This window comes from Cinclus cinclus, chromosome 5 (assembly GCF_963662255.1).
Source record: "Cinclus cinclus chromosome 5, bCinCin1.1, whole genome shotgun sequence".
In the NCBI taxonomy this organism is placed as follows: Eukaryota; Metazoa; Chordata; class Aves; order Passeriformes; family Cinclidae; genus Cinclus; species Cinclus cinclus.
In genome coordinates, this window is record NC_085050.1 from 39452573 (window position 1) to 39469864 (window position 17292).

The following is a 17292-nucleotide window of genomic DNA, read 5'->3' on the forward strand; positions in this document are numbered from 1 at the left end:
ATATCGAGGACTGCATTACAATGCAGTTGAGCTGAGCTCCTGCAAATACAATGTAAACATCAGCCTTATTCTGTGTTTCTGAAATCTTCCTGTGCGGCTCCTTCTACAAAAAAAAAAAAAAAAGTCACAATCATTCGCTCAACTAATTTTTTTTTAGCTGTAATTAACCCGGTTTCTCAATTGAGAGTTATTCATGACACAACAGTGTTGCCATATAATATGTGCATGGTGAGGGTAAAAATGTAAGAGCATGCAACTCCTCACACAGGAAAATTCAGTCTGGAACCTTGGATGGATTAGGGAACTCCTGTTTTCCAAGAAATACAAACTCCTATTTGTATTTGTCTGCAGGTTTAGTCAAGGCATTTTCAAAGTGTTGCTTACGTTTATCTGGATAATTCTTACAGACTTCCCAACTTACTGTGTCCTTTATGCCTGCTGAAGTAGATCAGGGCAGTGCTTTTTGTAAGACAGCAAGATGTTTCAGCAACTTGACATTTCCTATTGGTCCAGTCATAGCTGTTCATGATAAATGCAGACCAGAAGCCAGCTGTACTGGTTTGAAAAGCCAAATCCAAACTTTGCAACCTGCTCCTTACGCTTAAAATCGCTTCCTCGTCCCCTTTCCAACAGTTTCTATTTCCATCTTTAGTTTGGCCACAAGATGGCAATAACTTGCAGACGAAATGAAACAGGCAGACGATCCGAAACTGACTCGCTTCCCGAGCTTTTCCCTGCGCTCTGCCCCCAGCCCCCCTCTTTTGTTTCAATATTTAATTGCATTTCTTTCGGAATTACTAGGCAACCCACCCTCAGATGTGCAGTTTAAAGGTGATGTTCTTGCAGTGTGATTCTCAGGATCTACTCCGTAGAGCACCATCATGTGATACTGGGGTAAGGTGGAGTTAGCTTTAAGGGGAGGGGGGAGTCTCCAGCGTTCTTCACCAATCTTTAGGATCTGACTGGAGAAATACCAAAGGATCCTTCTCGTTTTCCTGCTCCTTCTCCGTCCAGCTCCTGGGCCAGCCCCTAAGCCGACCAAAGACGGGCAGAGCAGTTGCAAGGTGAGTTTCAATCGTGGTTGCTTTTCCATGACTTTGGGTGATTGTGTGCCAGTTAGGCTGCTGTCTGCTTGCTGTCTTAAGTGCAGGTGACAAAATCCAAGTGAGGGTTAGGGTCCAGGTAGAACTTCTGAGGAGCTGGGAGAACCATCATCTTGGGTTGACAGCATTTTGTTCTTGTTTTGGAACAGCTCCGATAGTTTTACTGTGCATTTCCATTCGCCTCACAGCACATTATTTTTCACCCTTTTTGTCATTTGGTGCTAAACTTTTGACCAAAATCTCTCACGGAGAGAGGGGAGACTGTGCAATCACCCAGAGGGGTCTGCAGAGCTATTGGTTTTCCCCATGCCAAGCCATCACTCAGAGTGGGGAAGGATCTCCTTCCTGCCTTGGGAGCTGGGGGTTTAGGAGAAACGAAACAGTGCAGCTGTCTGGGAGACTGAACTTCATGCCTCTCTGTTTTCTGGTTCATTTTGCAGAAGGACAGAAAAGAAGGACTCCTTGTCACTTGACAGCAGTGCTGTGTTTCTAGGCTGGTTCCTAGATAAGCTCTTGCACACATCAGAGAGGTTGCATCTCTGCTATGGGAAAGATGAGGGAAGAAGGAGCGGTAGCATTTTCTAGTTTTGAGTTTGATATTTAATAAATAAGCAGGAGCAGAGCTTGGCCAAGGGAGTAGAAAAACCAAGAACATGAAACCCTGGACACCTTATTGCAGTTCAGTCCTGGCTGCCAAAAGAACCTGCCCAGTTCCCTCCTTGCAGGACATGGCTCCTTGCCTGTTCTTGCCATCATTCCATCAAGTCACAGGGCTGGAGTGCCCAACTCGTGATATACAAGTAGTGGTGGAGTTATTGATTAAATCCAGATGTCGATTTTCAGACTATGATAAAGTTACACTGTGGGAATTGAGGAGCCCTGGCCCTCCACATCACATCCACATTTCGGTAAAGCACCTACTTCTGGCTGTGACAGAAGTGATGCTTCAAGGGATCTTGGGGGTGGAAGTTTCTTTATTGGACCCTAAAACAGATTTGGTGGACTAGATCTGATGAATTTAGTTAGCAGAGGCAGAAGGTCTGAGAGATAATTCCCAGGTGCATACCCTAGATAACTTGAAAGTCAGAGCAGTCAAATCTCAGACAGAGAAGCCTTTTGTCTGAAATCATTGCTGTTAACTCTCACAGTAAAATGAAAGTCAGAGGCAAGCTACATTGCCTGTCTCAGTTTCATGTAGACTTGTAAGGCTACATAAAGAAGAGCCAGCAGAGGCAGCTGGGGTTAGCTCCTGACAGAAGGGAGAAGCCATGGCATTGGCATGTGATGACCACTGGCTGACCCCCAGGAGGAGTTGGAGCTGCAAGCCCAGCCCTCACACTGACTCTGCCCTAGGGAGGAGGTAGCCCCAGCTCTGGTGCCCAGCGTGTGGCTGGTTAAAAGGGTGTCTGTCACGAGTAAGAGACAAAGAAAATTCTTCTCCAGAGACCTACATGGTACAGAGATTTATACCGAGTATCATTTAAGAACAAAAGCTCATCCATTCAGGGTAACTTCTAATGAAGTACATTTTAGTGGGCAATGTTCGTACAGCTTTTGTGATAAATGCTATGTGAAGTGGCATTTGAAACCCACTTGTGTGAATTTTAAGTGGCATTACTTTCATTACCATAACCTGAGGTTAAGTGAGCAATAAATTTAGTTCATGGGAGTGGGCAGAGAGAAAGTTCCAGATTCAGTTTGGAATGCAGTTCTACTAATGATGCCCAGATTCAGTGCTACTAATGGCAAGTTGAAGTAAAGGTGTGTCAGGTTATCGATTAATTGTTTTTGAATTGTTGATCAATTAATTTTATTTTATTTTTAAATTTGCCTTCTGAACACGTATTCTTGGGTTTCAGATTTTTTAAATCCAAGGCCCTGCAAAGGGGTGGTTATTTAAGCATGCTTATTTCCCTTGCGCAGCTAAAGCAATTTTCTGTGGTGTTTAAAATTTGCAGATTTTTGTCTTTTGTCCTGTATTCTTCTTTTGCTGCACAGCCCTGCTAGCTAAGGTTAAGGTGTTCAGAGTTCCCGATTTGCCTTTGACTCAGTGCCAGTGCTGCTGAGGGCAATTGGCCACTCAACATCAAGTGTATGCGTTACAGGGGAAAAAAAAACAAAAAAGCAATTGAGTCATTTTTCCACCCGCCACATTAGTCAGATGGGCTTCTCCCCCCCCGCCCTCCATGTGATGCCTGGATATAATTTCACTGAGAGCAGTTTGAGAAAGCAGACGTTTGCAGATTAAACTTGTGAGGAGATGTAAGACATAAAGTGGAGGCTACGCCGACGGAAGGCTGAAATTGCTCCCCAGATCGCTATTTCGTGCGACTTGTGCCGGCGGGAGCGGGCCGGGCAGGGCTCGTGTCCCCGTTGCCGTCCGTCCTGCGGCTCGGTGCTCCTGCGGCGGGACCGGGACCGGGACCGGGACCGGGACCGGGACCGGGACCGGGACCGGGACCGGGACCGGCGGGCGCGGGGCGGCTCCGCTGCTGCGGGACGCGGGGCAGGAGCCGTGCCCGGCCGTGCCCGGCCCTGCTGTTCCCCTTCTCCGCAGGTGCTGCGAGGGACATGCGGCTCCGGGGAGCGGGCTCGCCCCGGGCTCCGCTGCGGGGCTGAGGGGAGCGCTCTGAGCTGGGAGCGGTCCGGGTGAACGCGGCGGCGGAGACGGTCGGCGGCGAGTTGGAAGGAAACAACATGAATACCTCGGTTCTCGCCCCACTGGGGAATATTTCCGGTCATCTGAATTTTTCGGAGATGGACTCGCAGATCTTGCAGTTTGAGGATGAAGATTGCCATGTGCCTTTGGCCATGGTCTTCACTTTGGCCTTGGCTTATGGGACTGTGATAATTCTGGGAGTCTCTGGGAATCTGGCCTTGATTGTCATTATTTTAAAACAAAAGGAGATGCGCAATGTCACCAACATCCTCATTGTCAACCTGTCGTTTTCTGATCTCCTAGTGACCATCATGTGTCTTCCCTTTACCTTTGTGTACACTTTAATGGACCACTGGATTTTTGGGGAGGCCATGTGCAAGCTGAACCCTTTTGTGCAATGTGCTTCCATCACCGTCTCCGTCTTTTCTTTAGTCCTCATTGCTATTGAGCGCCATCAGCTGATCATAAATCCCCGCGGCTGGAGGCCGAACAACAGACATGCCTACATGGGGATTGCTGCCATTTGGATTTTAGCCACAGCTTCCTCTTTGCCTTTCCTGATCTACCACGTGTTAACAGATGAGCCCTTCAGAAATGTAACATTTGATGAATATAAGAACAAATATGTGTGCTTGGACCTGTTCCCCTTGGACACTGCCAGGCTTTCTTATACCACAACGCTTTTGGTGATTCAGTACTTTGGACCACTTTGTTTTATATTTATTTGCTACCTGAAGGTAAGATAGAATCCTCTTGCAATGTGTACTTCGTTCTATCTGATTTTTTACCCTACCGTTTCTTTACCCTTGCAAAGATGACAGTGGTAGGTTAATTTATCCCATGTGTTTCTCTTTTTGAATTTCCTGCAGATATACATACGGTTGAAAAAAAGGAACAACATGATGGACAAGATGAGAGACAGTAAGTACAGATCCTCTGAAACCAAAAGGATCAACATCATGCTGATTTCAATAGTGGTCGCATTTGCAGTTTGCTGGCTGCCTCTCACCATCTTCAATATTGTGTTTGATTGGAATCATGAAATTCTGCCTGTTGCTACCTGCAGCCACAACCTGTTGTTCCTGATTTGCCACCTCACTGCCATGATCTCCACCTGTGTGAATCCCATCTTCTATGGGTTTCTCAATAAGAACTTCCAAAGGGACCTGCAGTTTTTTTTTCATTTTTGTCATTTCCACTCCCGTGAGGAGGATTATGAAACTATAGCCATGTCTACCATGCACACAGATGTTTCAAAAACCTCTTTAAAGCAGGCAAGCCCCATCACATTTAAAAAAATAAATAGTGATGACGATGAAAAAATATAAAGAAGTTTCAAAAATTCTACACCAAGCTGCAAGAAGTGTGATTGCAGGTGAAGTGTGTCCAAGGACAAGCACAATTGTATAACAAGTGCAAAAAGGGTAATGTTTTTCTTCCTTTTCCAAGGAACTTTGATTGTTGTCCCTTTGAAATTATGTGCTGTGCATTTTTGCCCCTTTTACTGCTTTAATATAGAAGTTATATCTGTATTTTATTGTAAGATATAGTCAGACCTGCTACTACCTATGGTTTTCATCAGCTTTTGTTCTGTTTTCTTTGTACAGTTCTGTGCTTCAGCACAAAGGTTTACTTATTGATTTTTTTTCAAAGCAGTAGTTTTCAGGAGAGTCCATTTAAGACCATTAGAAACAATATGAACCACAGGAACACTGTCATTACAGAGGATATCCACCAAATAATAAAATTAGGAAATTCTGATTTGAAGAGGACTTTTTTTAAAAAATTCATCTTTTGATTGATGTCAAAATCCTGTAAAATCTGTGTAGGTATGCAAAAAAAAAATTATGTAAAACCTGTAGAATATGTTTAAATGGGGACATACAGTTGTCTCATTCAAAGAGGTAATTTGGGCTGTAATCACTTAGTTTCAAAGAAAGGATTAAGAAATTCTGTTCTCATTTACAATAATAAAACCCTACAGTAATTCCACAGAGAACAATGGGATAACTGATACTTCAGCACAGCAAATGAAAACATAAATAGGGCTTCAGTCCCAAATGATTACAGCTGGTTTTAATAACACAGGCTTTTTAATTAAAAAAATCTAAATCCTATTTTCATCTGGCATCACTGACAGGAGTTACTGTTACTGGGATGAAATGCATCATTTGTTCCGAGCCTGTGAACCATGTAAATTCTCCTTGAGACCTACGTCCAGAATCTAGAGGGAGATGGGACTGTTTGCTGCCTGGACAAGGTGCAATTCCATCCTCACAGGTGACAGAGAAATTCAAGTCTAGTATTAAAAAAGCAAGACAGGGCTACCTCAGTCTTTTCACAGTAATTAGTGTTGACCTATATAAATTATGTATAGCCTCATAATACTTTATGTTCAGGTGCAATGGCATAAACCTGACAAAGGGTAGTTTAATCAAGACCTGCAAAATGTAAAAGAAGGACATGAATATAGTTTAATTGGTATGTTTAATTTCCAAACTCACAGTTCCTACTGTTGGTTGAAGTGTGGAAACATTTGCCAAATATATGCAATAGACCTCTGTTACTGCTTAAAATATATATCCTCTAATTGTTAATAAACACAAAATATTCATGAATAGATTCCATTTGAGGGAATATATGAGCATATAACTTGACTGCTGTAATTGAATTTTCAACAATACCAGCCAGCTGAGGTTCTGTGTCATGCAGTGTACTTCACTATATCATCATGTCTTTTTGAAGAATCAGTTTTTTAAAATATAATATAAGGTCCTGCTTCCTTTCAGCAAGGTCACTTTAAATCATTCTGGCAGACAAGAGGGTCTTTAAAATGGATATAAATGTATATACAATATAAATGGAAATCTGACATATTTCTAAGGAAAAATATCTCAGGATATGAGATGTTATGGTGAATTTAATATGTTCTAAATTTGACACAGATAAATGCCCAAGAAATTAAAATTATTTGGATTGCGAGTATTGAAAAGTGAAACACCGTGCCTTGTGCTGTCTTATAAATAGTGTAGAATATTAAAGTAGCAATCTGTTCTTGTGCATTATAATTCCATGTATTTCTCTACTGGAAGATAATTTAATTTAAAAGGAGTTTTCTGTGCTTGAGAGCAGAGGCAGAATGTAGAAAATTAATTATAAGACAGAAGGTTCTTTCAGAGCTTTGGCCTTTTGTATTTTATGAGATTTCCTTTTTCTTTTTGCTTCTCCATGGAATGTGTTGTTAATAACTTGACAAGGGTTTCCCGAAATTATTTCTTTCTCACTTTGCAACAATTTTCATATTTCAAAGGATGTGTATTTTCACAATGATATACAATGTACAAAAACAGCCATGAGGTTTTTTATTAAGAATATCACACTGGGTTTTTCCCATTACAAAAAGTCACTGTGACTCTTATGGCTTTTTTTTTTTTCTTTTTAAAAAACACTTTCTTTCAATGTAGTGCAAAAAGAAAATTCACTCAGTAAGAAACTTTCCAGTTAGTTTGCTGGAAATTTTTGACCAAGCTGAATTAGGTGCTTATATGGTGTAGTTGTAGAGGAACTTTGGAGGAGCCTGCTGGTGCTCAGGGACCTGAACCCGTGTGTCCTAAGATTTAGAGATCTCCAGTGGGATAGCAATGTAATTCTTCCTATGTCAGCATTACTCCTGCTTGAGGTACAGTCTCTAATCACACAGCCCATCATACTATCCCCTGAGAATGCATGTCAGGTGTTTTTTGCCCAGCAGCACCTGATAAACAGGGCAAACTAAATGGGAGCATTCCTCCTGCTCAGCCATTTTTGCTCTGCACTGCTGTCCTAGGATCAGGCTTCTTGTTTCCTCACACCCCTGCAAGAAGCCTTTCTGAGCCTCTGCTAAGGACACAGCTTAGTGCTTTGTCACACAAACAGCACAGGGACACTACCTGTAATGGCAGTGGAAATGAACACAGTATGAAGACTGTTCTGCAGGAAAATGCATGTGGAGAATTTCAGAGGCAAAAACATGGCTCTTCTGAAGAATTTGTCATGAGGACAGAGATAAAAGCAGTGTCTCTGAGGTGCTGACCTAACATCTGCAGGGTATAGCTCAGATCTGTGGATAGCAGTATTTTTGTCTTTGGTTTCATGACTTGATGCTGGAGTCCTCCAAATCTTTCCCCTCCCAACAGGCAGCTACAGTACTGATCCTCTTTTTCATTTTCAGAGCTCCAGCATGGCTTCTCCTCTATATGCTAAATTTCTTTACAGGGTAAGCTGACAGATTTCATGTTTCACTATAATTTTTCAATCATTCTGGATTGATATTTATTTCTTCTATGTGCTGTTTTGTCAAACGTCCCACACTTCAGCACATGTTGATTCCTGTCTCAGAAGCCTGAAGTTCCCTTTTATTCTTTCAGACTTGCAGGAAAGTTTTACTGACAGAAAAAGAGAACAGTGAATGATCTATAATGTATCTTATTATTTATGTGTCATACATTTAATGTCAAATCTCCAGCCTTAAATGACAAATATAACTATTTAATAAGAATCAGTATTTGCTTAATTTGTCAGTTATTTTAGCATCTTAAACGTCACTTTGATTGACCACAAACATAATCTGCATAATCTAAATAAACCAGCGTATTTGTACATCACATTAATAAATACATCCGTATTCCCATTTTGCTTTTTTTTTTTTCAAAAAATGGTTGTGTCATTGTTACTATGTACAGTAATTCTTGACTCTCACATCAACATTAAAAAAAGGATAATAAGAAAGGAAGTGATTAACTGACAATAAAACCTGCCTTTGGTAGGCTGGGAGAGAACTGGAAATTTTAAAATTTATATCTCTTGGTATATAATCTACCCTGTCTTTATGACCACATAAAGAGAAAAGATTTAAACCAGGAAAATAAATCAACATGACAGAACCCCCAAGGGACTTGAGCTGATGCTGACTACATCTCATCACTGAGGAAGGTGTGAAGGGCTAAGGGCTCATATATTCTGAATTTGTGGTCTTGTACTATAGTACCAGCTATTATTAATGGATCCTAAAGGGAAAATTAGATGCTGTTTCATATTCAGACTGTAAATCAGTAAATGTTTCAATCCAGGCATGTATATCAAACTCCCATTTTGACCTCAGAGAAATGTTCTCATTTCAATGAAACTGAGAATTTTCTTAAAGTTAACTTTTTGCCTAGGCATTCTACTGAATAAAACTGCATTGCTGGCTACCCACTCACACTCTTTCCTAAAAGTCAGATTTTGGATATTATCTTTTTACAGAAATAAGTTAATGACATATAGTTGTTTGGCTGCTTTGGTTTTTTTTCCTGGATTCTTCTCTGGATTTTTTTTTTTTTTTCTGGGCCTCATAATGCTTCAGTTTAAAGCTTTCCTTCCTACTTCTTTGTATCAAAGAATTTACCAAAGCAGTGCATAGAGAATGAAGAAAATAAGATTTTCTATCTTCTCTTCTTATTTTTAAAGCATACAAAACAGTAGAAAACATGAGCTTAAATAACATCTCTGTCTGCAACAGATTAAATTCATTCAGTTGAGTGGAAAGGGGAGAGGAATAATAATTATAACCAAAGGATTAATTTTGTTTAGTCATTTCTTGGTTGAAGGATATATACAGGTCCAAGATCTAGCATGCCCTCTTCATTCTTGTGTTCTTTAATATGTGGTATCTGCTTCCCTGAGTTATTGCTAATTAGCCAAGTCATTACTAAAGTTGATGTGAAAGAAAATTCTTCTATACAGGTCTTGCAGAATTTCAAATGCTTTAGTATAACATGTAAGATGAAAAAATATGATCAGCTTCGGCTCTTCCACTTCAATTAACCTGTGGTCAGAAATCACTTCTATTCAGTATTTCTGCCCATGCATAACAGTGTTAATGGTCTGACTGAAGTTGATATTTCAAACATTTGGGAGTGGATTCACAAAGACTAACTTCAGCTTTCTTTCCTAGTCTCCTCCAGAAGCAAGCCAAGGGCACTCAGCCTCTACTACTCTGGTGCTATGCATTACCAAAATGTTTTCCCCTCAGTTGTCTGTATAGCTGCTAAGTGGCAGGACTGCCATCTTCCAGGGCAGCACTAGACTTGGTGACTGCTGCCTCCCTTCCTCCATCTTCCATGGTGCTTCTGCTCTCACTTTGTATTTAAGCCCCTTGCTAGCTGCTTTCTGAGGAAGCTGGGGAAATTTGTACTCTGATTTTTTAAAGTGCTTGAGTATATGATAAAATTCAGCTCTATTCAGGACAGTCTTTTAAATACTTTCCTTCTTTAAAATTATCTTCCTGCAAGTTTCTAATAGGCAAGTTTCTCAAAATTTAGAAGTACATAATTTACACATCCTATGTAGGAAATATGCCCATACAGAACATCCAGCTCGTTGCAGCGGGACAACACACACTGTCTTGTGTTTCCCAAATAGCTAAATGGATCTGGTTTTTTATCATAGGTCAGGGTCAGCCTTAGTTACAAGAATTTGCCCCAGGTGAAAACATGCCTGAAAGTGCTGTACAGGAGATGTTCTGCATGATTAACTAACTTGCTATAAATTATGCATCATTACAATATACAGGCAAATAGAGTTTGGAAGAGAGACAAAAAGCAGAAAATCGAGATCAAATTTTGGTGCCTTCTATCAGACACAAAAAAATTGAAGGGAGAATCAGATATTTATTTATTTATTTTGGGGGGCCAACAGACTGACAGGTAAATGTTTTTTAGCAAAGTGGTGCTCAAAGAAGTATGTATCATAAACAGGTTTTCTGCTCCTATTTCCAGGAAAATAATATGGACCTTTATAAATTACTCTGAAAATATATATTTTTAATACTCTTTAACTTAGATTAATCTAAATTGCTTTTTGAAACAAAGGAAATTAAATGGTTTTGGCATAATAAAAAAATAAGTTTTTCATTGCACCCACCCACTGCACATGAGTCCATTTGCTTCTTCTTCTGCACAGCATGGAGGTTTGTTATGGCAGCAGGAGTAACCTGTTCAACAAAGCCCTCCTTGTCTCTCTTGGCTCATATCCACACTGATGCGATGCTGCTGTTTTTCCCTTTGCAGTCTTCCCCCCTGCCCCAGCCTCTCCCAAGCTATGGAACTCTCCCAAATTATTCTTATGCTGTTTATATTGTTTCTTAATAAAAACTGTCTGTGAAAACATGTCCTTGAAAGATCCTATTCAGTGTGTGCCTAGACATGTGGGTAAGTGGCCACATAGAGCTTGTAGAAATGTGACTGGCAATGTGAAGATGTTTCAGTCAAAAGAGAAGTTGAAAATGTAGTTGTTGCATACTGTTATTCAGCCCTTCTCATTTAAAGCTGTTTCTATATTTTTAATTTATGTAATCTAAATGTCAGCTTAGTTTACACATCTAGAGTAAACTTCCTCTTGGTGATCAGCCACCAGAGACATTCAGCTAGAGGAGACACTGGGTAACCCACTTTGTATCCTTACCCTTATAGCCTCTCACTTGCCTGTAAGCTTTGTTTGTACTATACTTGAAGATATATATGGATAAGTCTTCACTTCTTTCTGTTTAAGATTAGCAAAAGTTGTATAATTAAGAGCTATAAGAGACAGGACTGGATTGCCTTTTCTGATTTTTATTTCCATTATTATTATGCTTGTAAAGTTTGAGGCTGTTCAGTTAAGCTTTGACTTATTACCAGTTTGGGCACAGCACTAGTCACCTGGATGTCAGTCACCATGCTGATATGCCTGTAGTTAGACAGGTGATGAGTAAAAGCCTTAGAGCCTCACCTAAAACACAGGAGGGTTAATGAAAAGCCTCCCATTGACTTCAGTGAGCTTTGGGTGAGGTTCTTGTTTTAAGTGACACTAAGGTGCAATACATGTCTGAACATCTGCATTTGTCCAAGGGACAAATGAAAAAGTAATCTTCAGCTGGTTCTTCCAGTATGGTTATCCTCTTAAGCTCTTCTGTGAGTTTTACTCTGATGTGTTTTCTTGACACAATTACAAGTTAAATATGTCGGCTGAGCTGCCTGGCTTACTGATTTAAAACAATTTGCTTCACAGAACATTGAAGAGGGTGCTAGCAATTCATCACTAACAAAGGTGTGGCCTATTTTTTTGGTGATGATGATGATGATGATTACCACTACTGCTGCTTTTTTACTTTATAAAAAAAAAAAGAAACAAACCAACCCCACCCCCCCCAAAAGATCATTAACAATCAGACCGCATGGGTTAGTTTACATCTGAAATTCACTTCAGGCAGTAAAGAATCTCAGTATGCAGCACAGGCTCTGCATTTACCTGGTAGAGGTGCACCTTTAGCAGGAACATAAGCAATCATGAATGTACTGGTTTGAAAAGCAAAACCAGTGAGACTTCAAGTCAGTAATACAATTTTTAATAGGGAAAGGAAAAAGGAAAAATAAAATACACGCAATAATACAAAATAAAACCACTGACAGAGTCAGAATACAACCTGATACCCTGTCAGTCAGGGTGTTGGTGCAGTCTGATTAAATAGTGGCTACACTCCTCCTGGATTACAGATGTGGTTCAGTTGAAGCAGTGCTATTGTAGAAGGTGCAGTTTTCCTCCGAAGGGTCTAGCAATGATGTGGAAAAAACCCTGGTTCTTCCTCTGGAATCCAGTGGAAAAAGGCAGCTTTTGGCGTTCTAAACCTCAGTTTTTATCTAGGTAGGAAAGGCTTGGCTCCTCCCCCCATCTGGAGCATCTCCCAATGGGATGATATAATCTTATAAATTACACAGTAGGACTCAATGGCCCATTAACAGAAGATATTTCCCACAGAGATAAGGATGATCACCCTTCTCAGATGGTAATAGAATATATAACTTGTATTGTAAACCAGGACATAATTCACCCCTTATTCTATTACCATCTACATTATACCCAAATCAATACCCTCTTACAGATATATATATATATATATGTATATATAAAATACAGAATGAAACCCTACACACAGTTCTCTCTTAAAATAAGGTCTCCTTGCCGTACACAACAGGTTTCCCCATCTTTCTGCATTACCTACCAAGTGTAACCAGGTCCTTGAGCAAAAACAATCCCACGGATTGGTTTTCCTTTGCCTGCGGTGGGATTAATCCAGTCTTCCCTTAAATACCTTTCATGTGTACCACAGGGATTCTGTCTCCATCCACTGCGTGCAGGGGTTCAGATTGGGCAGGACCGGCTCGATTGATGGACCCTCGGGTGTTGACCATCCAGGTGGCTTTTGCCAAGCTCATTTCCCAATTTCTGAAGGTTCCCCCACCGAGTGCCTTCAGGGTAGTTTTAAGGAGTCCATTGCACCGTTCAACTTTCCCTGCAGCTGGCGTGTGGTAAGGGATATGATATATCCATTCAATACCATGTTTTCTGGCCCAGGTGTTGATAAGGCTGTTCTTGAAATGGGTTCCGTTGTCTGACTCAATTCTTTCAGGGGTACCATGCCTCCAAAGGACTTGTTTTTCTAGGCCCAAGATAGTGTTCCGGGCAGTAGCATGAGGCACAGGGTAGGTTTCCAACCATCCTGTGGTTGCTTCCACCATGGTCAGTACGTAGCGCTTGCCTTGGCGGGTTTGGGGAAGGGTGATGTAGTCAATTTGCCAGGCTTCCCCATACCTGTACTTTAACCATCGTCCACTGTACCACAGAGGCTTCACCCGCTTGGCCTGTTTGATTGTGGCACAGGTCTCACAGTTCTGGATGACCTGTGAGATGCTGTCCATAGTAAGGTCCACCCCTCGGTCACGGGCCCATTGGTATGTTGCATCTCTCCCCTGATGACCAGAGGCATCATGGGCCCAACGAGCTAGGAATAATTCTCCCTTGTGCTGCCAGTCTAGATCCACCTGTGATATTTTCACCTTGGCAGCTCAGTCCACCTGCTCGCTGTTGTGATGCTCTTCATTAGCTCGACTCTTAGGTACGTGCGCATCCACATGTCGAACCTTCACGGTTAGCTTCTTTACTCGGGTGGCAATGTCCTGCCAAATCTCAGCGGCCCAGGTGAGTTTCCCTCTGTGCTGCCAGTTGGCCTTTTTCCAACGATCCAACCATCTCCACAGAGCATTAGCTATCATCCATGAGTCAGCATAGAGATAGAGCCTTAACCACTTCTCTTGTTCAGCAATATCCAAAGCCAGCTGGACGGCTTTTAACTCTGTGACCTGACTCTATCCACCTTGTCCCTCGGTACCTTGTGCAACTTGTAGTGTGGGGCTCCATACTGCAGCTTTCCATTTTCAGTTAGTGCCCACAACTCGGCAGGAACCATCAGTGAAGAGGGCATATCGTCTTTCAGTCTCTGGTAGCTCATTATATGGTGGGGCTTCCTCGGCACGTGCCACTTGCTCCTCTTGTTCTTCTTCAGAAGATAACCCAAAAGTCTCACCTTCAGGCCAGTTTGTAATTATTTCCAGCATTCCAGGGTGATTCAGATTTCCAATATGGGCGCGCTGAGTGAGGAGGGCAATCCATTTGCTCCATGTAGTGTCAGTGGCATGATGTGTGGAAGGAACCTTTCCCTTGAACATCCAGCCCAGTACCGGTAGTTGAGGTGCTAGAAGCAGCTGTGTTTCAGTGCCAATTACTTCAGAGGCTGCTTGAACTCCTTCATAGGCAGCCAAAATTTCCTTCTCTGTGGGAGTGTAGTTGTTTTCAGATTCTTTGTAGCTTCTGCTCCAGAATCCCAGTGGTCGACCCCAAGTCTCACCAGGCACCTTCTGCCAAAGGCTCCAGGATAGACCATGATGTCCAGCTGCAGAGTAGAGCACTTTCTTTACCGCTGGTCCTGTCCTGACTGGGCCAAGGGCTACTGCATGAGCGATCTCTTGCTTGATCTGGGTGAAAGCATGCTGCTGCTCAGGGCCGCAGTGGAAATCATTCTTCTTCCGGGTGACCAGGTAGAGAGGGCTCACAGTCTGGCTGTAGTCAGGAATGTGCATTCTCCAAAAGCCTATGGCACCTAGGAAAGCTTGTGTTTCCTTCTTGTTGGTTGGTGGAGACATAGCGGTGATCTTGTTAATTACCTCTGTTGGGATCTGACGACGTCCATCTTGCCATTTGACTCCTAGAAACTGAATTTCCTGAGCTGGTCCCTTGACCTTACTTCGCTTAATGGCAAAACCAGCCTTCAACAGAATCTGAATAATCTTCTCTCCTTTCTCAAATACTTCCATTGCCGTGTTCCCCCATACAATGATGTCATCAATGTATTGCAGATATTCTGGAGCTTCACCCTTTTCCAGTGCAGCCTGGATCAGTCCATGGCAGATGGTGGGACTGTGCTTCCACCCCTGGGGCAGTTGTTTTCAGGTGTACTGCATGCCCGTCCAGGTGAAAGCAAACTGAGGCCTGCACTCTGCTGCCAGAGGAATGGAGAAAAATGCATTGGCAATGTCAGTGGTGGAGTACCACTTTGCTGCCTTGGACTCCAGCTCGTACTGGAGTTCCAGCATGTCCGGCACGGCAGCGCTCAGCGGTGGAGTCACTTCATTCAATGCACCATAGTCCACAGTCAATCTCCATTCTCCATCAGACTTGCGCACAGGCCAGATGGGGCTGTTGAAGGGTGAGTGGGTTTTGCTCACCACCCCTTGGCTTTCCAGTTTACGAATCATCTCATGGATGGGAGTCACAGAGTCTCTGTCGGTACGGTATTGCCGACGGTGTACTGTTGTTGTGGCGATTGGTACCTGTTGCTCTTCAACTCTCAGTAGTCCCACAGCAGAGGGGTCATCTGAGAGACTAGGTAAGGTATTCAGTTTTCTGATGTCCTCTGTCTCTACAGAAGCTATCCCAAAAGCCCAGCGATATCCCTTTGGGTCTTTGAAATACCCATTTCGAAGATAGTCTATGCCGAGGATGCATGGGGCCTCTGGGCCAGTCACGATGGGGTGTTTCTGCCACCCTTTCCCAGTTAAACTCACTTTGGCCTCTACTACAGTCAGCTGCTGGGATCCTCCTGTTACCCTAGAAATAGAGATTGACTCTTGTCCTACATACCTTGATGGCATCAGGTTACATTGGGCGCCAGTGTCAACCAAAGCCTTATGTTTTTGTGGGTCAGATGTGCCAGACCATTGGATCCACACAGTCCAGTAGATCCGATGGTCCCTCTCCTCTACCTGGCTAGAGGCAGGGCTCCTCTATTCCTGGTCTTGGTACACGTTGCTCTCTTCCTGTAAATAGGTTCTTGAGGTCCCTTCAAGAGGATCAGTCATATCATCATTCTGATACTGTTTGGAGTTCTGTGCACGAGAGACTGGAGCAGCGTTGACTCTAGATGAGCTTCTCGTGTTGGGTGTCCCTCTTTTCAGTTCATGTACCCGGGCTGCTAAGGAGGAGGTGGGTTTTCTATCCCACTTCCTCATGTCTTCTCCATGCTCCTGAAGGAAAAACCAGAGGTTACCTTGTGGAGCGTGTCCTCTTTCCCTGGCTGGGAAACGCCGGCTCCTAATGGCAGAGACTCTTGTTGGTTCTGGTGAGATCTGGTAGTTTTCTGCCTTAAGTTCTTGTTTTAGTTTCTGATGGCCCTCTTCAATCAAGCTCCGGACTTGCTCAACCAGCCTTGTTTCCACGGTTGAGACATGGGTACGAAATGGGGCAGTGACAGTGTCCTCATAAATTCTTAGTTTATTGGCCAAGACGCCTACCATGTCCTCACCTTCCCTCCATTGCAGCGTTGCCAGGTAACGGGAGTACATCTCTGGTCCAAGCCGTGCGAATCTCAACCACATCTGTGACGTGCACCGGACACAGTCTGGGCTCTTAGGAAATCTCTCATCTTCTGAGAAAATGATCTCCAGCACAGCCAATTCCCTCAGGCATCGGATACCTTGTTCCATTGTGCTCCATTTTCCTTGGTGCACCTGGAGATCTTCTTTACAAAGGTATCTGTCCTTCACACTTGTCAGCAGTCGCCGCCAGAGGCTGAGGGTTTCTTGGGTTTTCCCGATCCCCTGGTCAATGACCACATCCCGGGACAGAGATCCCAGTTGCCTGGCCTCACTTCCATCCAGAACTGTGTCATTGGCTGCAGCGTCCCAGATGCGGAGCAGCCAGGTCAGGATGGACTCGTTTGCCTGGCGGGTGAATTCCCTCCGCAGGTCACGCAGCTCACCCAGGGACAGAGAGCAAGTGATGATTTCTGGCTCTGTCTCTTCTGCTGGGTGCAAAGGTCCTGCCACGTCCTCATCAGTGACTGTGTGAACTGATTTGCTCTTTGATTTCTTCTTCTGAACAGGGGCGACTGCTACTGGTCTGGGCTGTTCTGGTTCGGTGACAGTTTGTGTGGAGATGCTGATGGCACTTTTGGTTCCTTTCTCCTGGGTGACAGTCTGCATAGAGACGGACACTGCTGCTTTGCTTTTGGCTTTTTTCTCCTCTGTGGCAGTTTGCGTAGCCACGGACGCTATTGCTTTGTGTTTGGTTCTTTTCTCCTTTGTGACATTCTGTGCAGATATGGACACAGTTGATTTGTTTCTTTTTTCCTCTTCCTCA

At 43.0% G+C, this 17292-nt stretch overlaps 1 protein-coding gene across 1 annotated transcript; it reads left to right on the top strand.

Annotated features, from left to right (window-relative positions):
* The first annotated feature begins 3800 nt into the window (after positions 1 to 3800).
* NPY1R (neuropeptide Y receptor Y1) lies at positions 3801 to 5090 on the top strand. The gene is made up of 2 exons (XM_062493694.1): positions 3801 to 4499; positions 4632 to 5090. The coding sequence occupies exons 1-2, from the start codon at positions 3801 to 3803 to the stop codon at positions 5088 to 5090; spliced, it is 1158 nt and encodes a 385-aa protein (XP_062349678.1).
* Positions 5091 to 17292: the final 12202 nt, after the last annotated feature.

Excerpts from the sequence above, each read along its gene's own strand:
- NPY1R (XM_062493694.1), top strand. The coding sequence starts at position 3,801 with ATGAATACCTCGGTTCTCGCCCCACTGGGGAATATTTCCGGTCATCTG. Across the intron at positions 4,500-4,631 it reads TATTTATTTGCTACCTGAAG|ATATACATACGGTTGAAAAA; the intron begins GTAAGATAGAAT and ends AATTTCCTGCAG.